This window comes from Bactrocera oleae, chromosome 4 (genome assembly GCF_042242935.1).
Source record: "Bactrocera oleae isolate idBacOlea1 chromosome 4, idBacOlea1, whole genome shotgun sequence".
NCBI lineage: Eukaryota > Metazoa > Arthropoda > Insecta > Diptera > Tephritidae > Bactrocera > Bactrocera oleae.
In genome coordinates, this window is record NC_091538.1 from 51,471,863 (window position 1) to 51,478,402 (window position 6,540).

The 6,540-nt window shown below is 30.8% G+C and overlaps 2 protein-coding genes across 3 annotated transcripts in view; both read right to left on the reverse strand.

Moving 5' to 3' along the window:
• Positions 1-6,540, reverse strand: part of LOC106618895 (32 kDa beta-galactoside-binding lectin) — a 114,071-nt gene that overhangs the window by 75,110 nt on the left and 32,421 nt on the right. The gene's annotated exons all lie outside the window — the stretch shown is intronic.
• Cyt-b5 (Cytochrome b5) lies at positions 2,389-5,504 on the reverse strand. The gene is made up of 2 exons (XM_014236814.3): positions 5,260-5,504; positions 2,389-3,032 (listed from the first exon to the last, which is right to left on the reverse strand). The coding sequence occupies exons 1-2, from the start codon at positions 5,380-5,382 to the stop codon at positions 2,757-2,759; spliced, it is 399 nt and encodes a 132-aa protein (XP_014092289.2). The 5' UTR covers positions 5,383-5,504; the 3' UTR covers positions 2,389-2,756.

The following is a 6,540-nucleotide window of genomic DNA, read 5'->3' on the forward strand; positions in this document are numbered from 1 at the left end:
AAAAATAGGTTCAAAAATAAAAAAGTAAAAATTCTAAAATTAAAAAAAAATTTAAATAAATATGTACATATATATATATAAGTATAAATAAACAAGAAAAAAGTTAAATACCCTTCACAAATAAAAATGTTTCCTTGCAAGAACTTGATCGGTTTTTTGCGGTCAGTTTGCATGGCAAGTATATGTTATAGTTGTCCGATCTCTACAATTTGTTCGGATATTGTAGCGATGCCTTGGACAATAATCAATGCCAAATTTCGTGAAGATTCCTTATCAAATAAAAAAGTTTCCTTACAAGGACTTGAGCTTCATCGGCAAGTTTGTATGGCAGTTATATGCTATCGTTGTCCGATGTCAGCGCTTCCGACAAATGAGCAGTTTCTTGGAAAGAGGACATGTGCAAAATTTCAGACCGATATCTCAAAAACTGTGGGACTTAAGGGACTAGTTCGTGTTTAAATACGGACAAACGAACATTACTAAATTTACTCAGATCTTCACGATAATCATACAAGTAAGAAAGGGCTCAGGTGTAACCAAACATTTTATTCTCTTGCAACTTGCAATGAGCAAAGCAGGGAACACATCTCAGGTGTTGATAGAACTTTATATTAAAAAATGAGTTACGAACAAATTTGGTAGTTTATTATAATATAGACTCATAGACTCAATTAGTTTTAAAACTACATATATACAAGTAGGAGATATTTTATATATTTTTGGCATAACTACATATTATTAACAGGAACAGATTCTCTCCGAGTTTCATTAAGGTACCTCACATACCATCAACAATATGGTACATAAGGAGTAAAGTCCACCCAATGTTTGAAAATCCTGATATAAGTTATATAGGGGCCAGGGCAAATTTTCACGCGATTTTATCCCTGTTAGGAGAAAAACACGCTCACTTAATTTAATTAATCTAACTTACATATTGGCCGATATTAGGAGTATAATGTCAATCAGTTCGAAAAAAATTTTATTAGGTATATAAGGACTAAGGGAATTATTGATCCGATTCAATCCAATTTTGATACACAGGCATACTATTATCAGAAAAAAATTCTCTTCGAATTTCTATAACATATCTCACAGATTGAGAGATATTTTTGATTACACGTTCGCAATAGAACTGGGGTCTACATATTCGGTATCTATGAGCTTGAATAGCTTTGGATTGATTTCAACAATTTTTGGTCGTAAGGTAGCATACTTCAAGGGCACTATTCGTGCAAAGTTCAATGGTGCTTGAGTTGTATACTGAAAGTGAAAAGATGAGTTGGAATTTAAAATTGTGTTACATGTGAAGTAGGCGTGGTTGTAGTCCGATTTTGCCGAATTTGGTTAAAATCGGTCTAGTGGGTCCCGAAATATGGGTTTTCACCTAAATGTGAGCGGTGCCACCCTTAAAGTTCAATTTTGACAGCGGCTCTAATGAAGCCCCCTTGTGCCATCTCGGGTATAAGTTTTTATGTGTCTGACGCATTTATTTATACATTTATCGCACTTTAAGTAGTTTTTAAAAGTATCGTTATATGGGTAGTGGGCGGGGTTATCATCCGATTTCACCCATTTTCATACTGTCGGTAAGGGTGCTAAAAATAATTCCTCTGTGTGAATTCGGTTATTAGACATAGCGTTAGCCGTTTAGAAGATATAGATAGGTTTAATACCTCTCGCCCACTTTTTCAAAAATTGTTAATCTGCAGATGCCCCTCCCTAAATAACAACTTTGTATCTAATTGTAGAACTTAGTTATGGCTATTTTCATTACACCCATCTAGTTTCGCGGCGACTTAATTTTCACTTAAATTACAGCTTGCACATACACACAGACGGACGGACGGACAGACATTCAACTGGATTTCAACTAGTCTTGTCATCCTGATCATTTATATATATATATAACTTTATATCTATATCGATTAGTTTTAGGTGTAACAAACAACCGTTTGGTGAACAAAACTCTGTGCATCATGTTGCAAGAGTATTAAAATAATTGAAATAAAATTAAAAAAAAAATAAATAGCGGCAAGAAAGCTCGGAATGTCAGAAAACGACTTTTTTCGCTGGCGATGGGTAACATTATCGTCTATGAAATGCTGTTATTAGCTTAACGAAATTAAGTTTTAAATTTTCTAAAGTAAAATGTAGTGTAGTGTGTAGTGTTGACAGGTAAAAATTAGCAGTGTATATTTTTAAAAATCAAATATAAATAATATTATAACTATACAACTTTTGATACAATTCCAAATAATTAAAATACAGCGCATCCTCACCTAAAAGTATGCAAAACTTTTTAGAGAACATCCAAATAATATCAGAAGCTCTGCAAAAGAGAACACCTAAATTCAAATATTTATTAAAAATAAAAAAAACGAGATATACCCAAGAACTTATACATATTTATTTGTATAATTTCATCAATAGAATATAAACATATATTTATATATGTATATTTTTACATTTTTTGCTTTAAAAAATTACATATGTTAAAATTTATCTATCAAGCAAGCGGCAACCATTATATACTTATCATTTGTATGCAAAATATTTTGAAATTATCCTTAATCCTTTTAAATTTTGGTACGGTTTTGTGCATCTACATACGTAGGCATAAATGCAGACACTCTCTTTTACTAATTAATTAAAGGGAATGGTTTCTTAAATAAACTTTACAATGCAACGACAAAGGAAAAAAATCGTAAAAATTATTTGTTGTTTGCACGTTTTTGTTTTCTTTTTTGCAGAATTTACACTTTAAAGAAATATCTGTATAAAAGTGTAGCCACCAAACCAAGTACCAATGGCACTAGCCATGAACGCATCGATGAGTCTTCTGTTTTCTGATCCGAGTTCCATGAGGGTTCGCTCTTCTTAGGCACATTCGTACGTTCGGCTTCGACTAGTTCGCCGATTTTGTATTTTTTCATCATTTCGCGAGCATCTGAGCTGTGGCCGACATCTTCGAAACTCTCTGTTGCTTCTTTGCCGCCTTGTTCGATCAGTACTTCTTCACCACCGGGATGCTAAAATTTAAATGTATCATTAAAGCAAGTGAAATACAAAGTAAAAAATTAACAACAACAACAAATGCAATACAATTCAGTATTGTCTGTATTGAAGTAGCAATTTGAATAACAGTTCTACTTTAAGACAGAAATGTTTTATTCAACAATACGCACAATAACCTAAAACGCGCCGTAGTAGCGTGGCAAAACTCTTCTACCGCATATATGTTAAATTTATGAATTTGAATAGTTTGCTCTTAAAGATATGCAAACATTTTTTCATTACGTGTTTACACATTTACTTATGGTATGCATATAGATATTCTCCTATTGAACTTGAGATGAAAAGTTATTAGGCCGATATATAAATACTGCCATTTAGTATGTGTTTTTGTTTGCTCCTTCGTTTTCTTGACTTTTTTGTTCACCTGAACTTTGACTAAAGATTTGCATTTTGTCGCCATATCTCATTGCTTTGTAGAATATGTATGTGCACAGACACTGAACATGATGACAATTGTACATATTTCCATTTTTAGCGGATGTAGAAAATAAGAAATAAAACATTTATCGCAATTACAAAAAAGCCCGAACGTACCAAAAAATTTCTAATATTAAATATGTACATCCAAATATTTTGAAAAATTATTTTGAATTAAGTGCTTTTCAAAAAATATGTTAATTGGATAATAATTAAGGTTTTGCAATTAACTGGTTTAATACCTTAAATAAAACCATACCAACTAGTATGTACATACATGAATTTTAATTACTTAAACCATTTTAATTAAATTGTAAACGTAAAGCTCTCGTAATCTTATCAAAGTAATATACTTCAAATATTTCATTAAACAACAGTAACAGAGTAGAAGGTGTGCAATACAAATATAATAAAATGATTAGGTATATTCATATACATTTATGTATAGTTTTCAACTGTATAGCGTGCTTTTTTAAATATCACCAGTTGTTTTATTTACCATATACTATATACATGTGTATAAGCGCCGGCAATCACATGAACAATTTGGACCGATTTTGATAAGCGTAAACTTATATAACACTTATATTTTAAATTGATAAGATACATAAGGATGCATTAGATAAAATTTATAATAAAAGACGTATAAAGCCAGAAATATTTATAAATTATGAAATGAGCGAACAAAAAAAAAAGAGTAAGACTGGTTTTACATATTGACCCAAAAAGAAGCATGTATAATATTGCAACAAGTGTGTAGGTAGTCAAACGATTGTGATGCGAAATGCAAACACGATTGCGCAAAACTTTGCTTTAGCGATATTTGTAGCTTTATAATGTAAAAAAAAACACAAAATTGCAAAAATTGCATGTTAATCAATGAAAATGAACCGACAGCCGTTTATCAAACAAAAGCTTCATATTAGTAGAGAATTGTATGACGTGAAAATGGAAAATGAAATAACTTTGCTGTAATGAATACTAAATTAATTCAATATTTGCATTTTAACAATGAGAAATTGCGTCAGTTTGAAGTATAAGCACTTATATTTCTATAAATTTCAATAAAATTTGGTTAAGAACTTTGTACCGAAGAGCCGACAGAAGTACAAATATTAAACTAGAATACTTATGTTTTGTCGGTGTGCCATCTTATAGCATTATGGCAATGATAACACTTTAAGTGACTAGCTGACTAATGCGATGTGATTATTAGCACGCATACACATCGGCAAATCTACACAATAAAATATACTACCTTTTAATATTTAAGGAATCAAGCCACATACATATGTGCGAGGTTTGAAAATAAATTACTAATAATACTCCTGGCGAATAAACATGCATGGATAATTAATTTATAACGATCATTTCGAACAAAAATATTAAATACGTGCTTAAAATTAAATTCCTCAAATCATATGTTTTTGCTTAACTTTAATTATTATCCTCTCTAAATATAAATATATATGTACATAGATCTACAAGCTACTAAATATGTGCTCATGAACTTAAAGATTGAAAGGGTAAAAACACAGAGCGCAACATGTTAACAAACACATACACATTTTTTATTTAAAATTTACTAGTTTTGTTTTATACGACCGCTATCATAAAATATTCAGTTCAAGTTCAATAATGAGCGGAGATCGACAATTATGGCGCCATATGTTACACTGTGCATATTATTGAAATTTATATGCACATTGACCTGAACTCTGTGGCTATTTTTTCTACTACGTTTAATGATTCGTACCTACTTACCTCATTTAAAAATTCAGACACATCGTACACGTTATTGTGGATTATCAACCAGGTGTTTTTGTTTAAATTGTGTTTCGAGATTTCCTCGCGTGAGTAAAGTTTAACCTCTGCTTCGGCAGCCATTATATTATTTCTATATTTTTAAGTTTTTTATTATTGTTTAATTTTATTAAATTACAACAAGCACCGTATATAAATGATGAAGTTTCGAACGATTCAACAATTGAAAATGAAATAATAGTAATCGCACTACCACATCAAATAGGTAGATGTTGGTTCGAACGTCGAAATGACGTCGCCGAATTTTAATAGTGGACTTCGAAATTCGAATATCACGTTTATACAAGGTTGCATTCTTAACACAGGGTGCACATGTGATTTATTTTCTTTTTAACGAAGTTTGCGCAAACTTTACAAAGTTAATGATTAACGGTAAAGAAAATTTAAGTGTACGTGTCAAAACAAATATACAATTTTTAAATACTTTTGTAAAAATAATAATTCAACGCTGAAATTACACGATCAGGAACTTGCTTTCAAGTTGCTCACACAAACTACTCGTCAAAATTTATTTAAATTCACAGCCGTGACATAGGCTGCAATCAACTTGATAATCAATAATAATTTCAAGATGCCGTTGTCATGAAAACCACTTATTTGCACTAAATTAATAATATTATGGATTGACATACATATTTTTTTATATCATTCCATAAATATAACGTAATAGTCATATTCCCGACAACTGCACGTCAATTGTTTGCAAAACTTGAATTGTCAACTTGCTACCCGACTTGAATGAGAAAATTGTTATCAAGACGACTTTCAAGTTCGAAAAGTGAGAATGCGTTGGTAGAAAAGTGTGAGCGTATTGCAACTTGAAAGCAATTTCTTGATCGTTTAACTTCTGGGTAACGTATGTATATACGTAGTATACGTTCGATATTATATTTAACGATAAATACTAAATGAACAAATTTGGAGTAAGATACAGAATTTAACGATAATATTGTTAAAATTCAACGATTAAGAGTAATAAAAAAAAAAAAATTTAAAGTAATTATATAAAAATATATTATTTGAAGTTTATATATTTTGAAATTGAAATAGAAATCTTTCAGTTAAACAGTTCGTCGAAATTTAAAACACCTTCGGATTGCTTATGAGTTTCAGGCACAAGAAGAACACATTTGGTCCCAATTCTATAGAATATAGAATAGGTGGCTAAGCAATGACTTTTTTGTGATTCTCTCATGTTTCATATGTTAAATTTTAGTCGTG

What these genes read in the sequence shown, in the direction of transcription:
- Cyt-b5 (XM_014236814.3), bottom strand. Translation starts at nt 5,382, where the DNA reads ATGGCTGCCGAAGCAGAGGTTAAACTTTACTCACGCGAGGAAATCTCG. An exon ending in TGTCTGAATTTTTAAATGAG is followed by an intron (nt 3,033 to 5,259) that starts GTAAGTAGGTAC and finishes TTTAAATTTTAG; the next exon opens with CATCCCGGTGGTGAAGAAGT.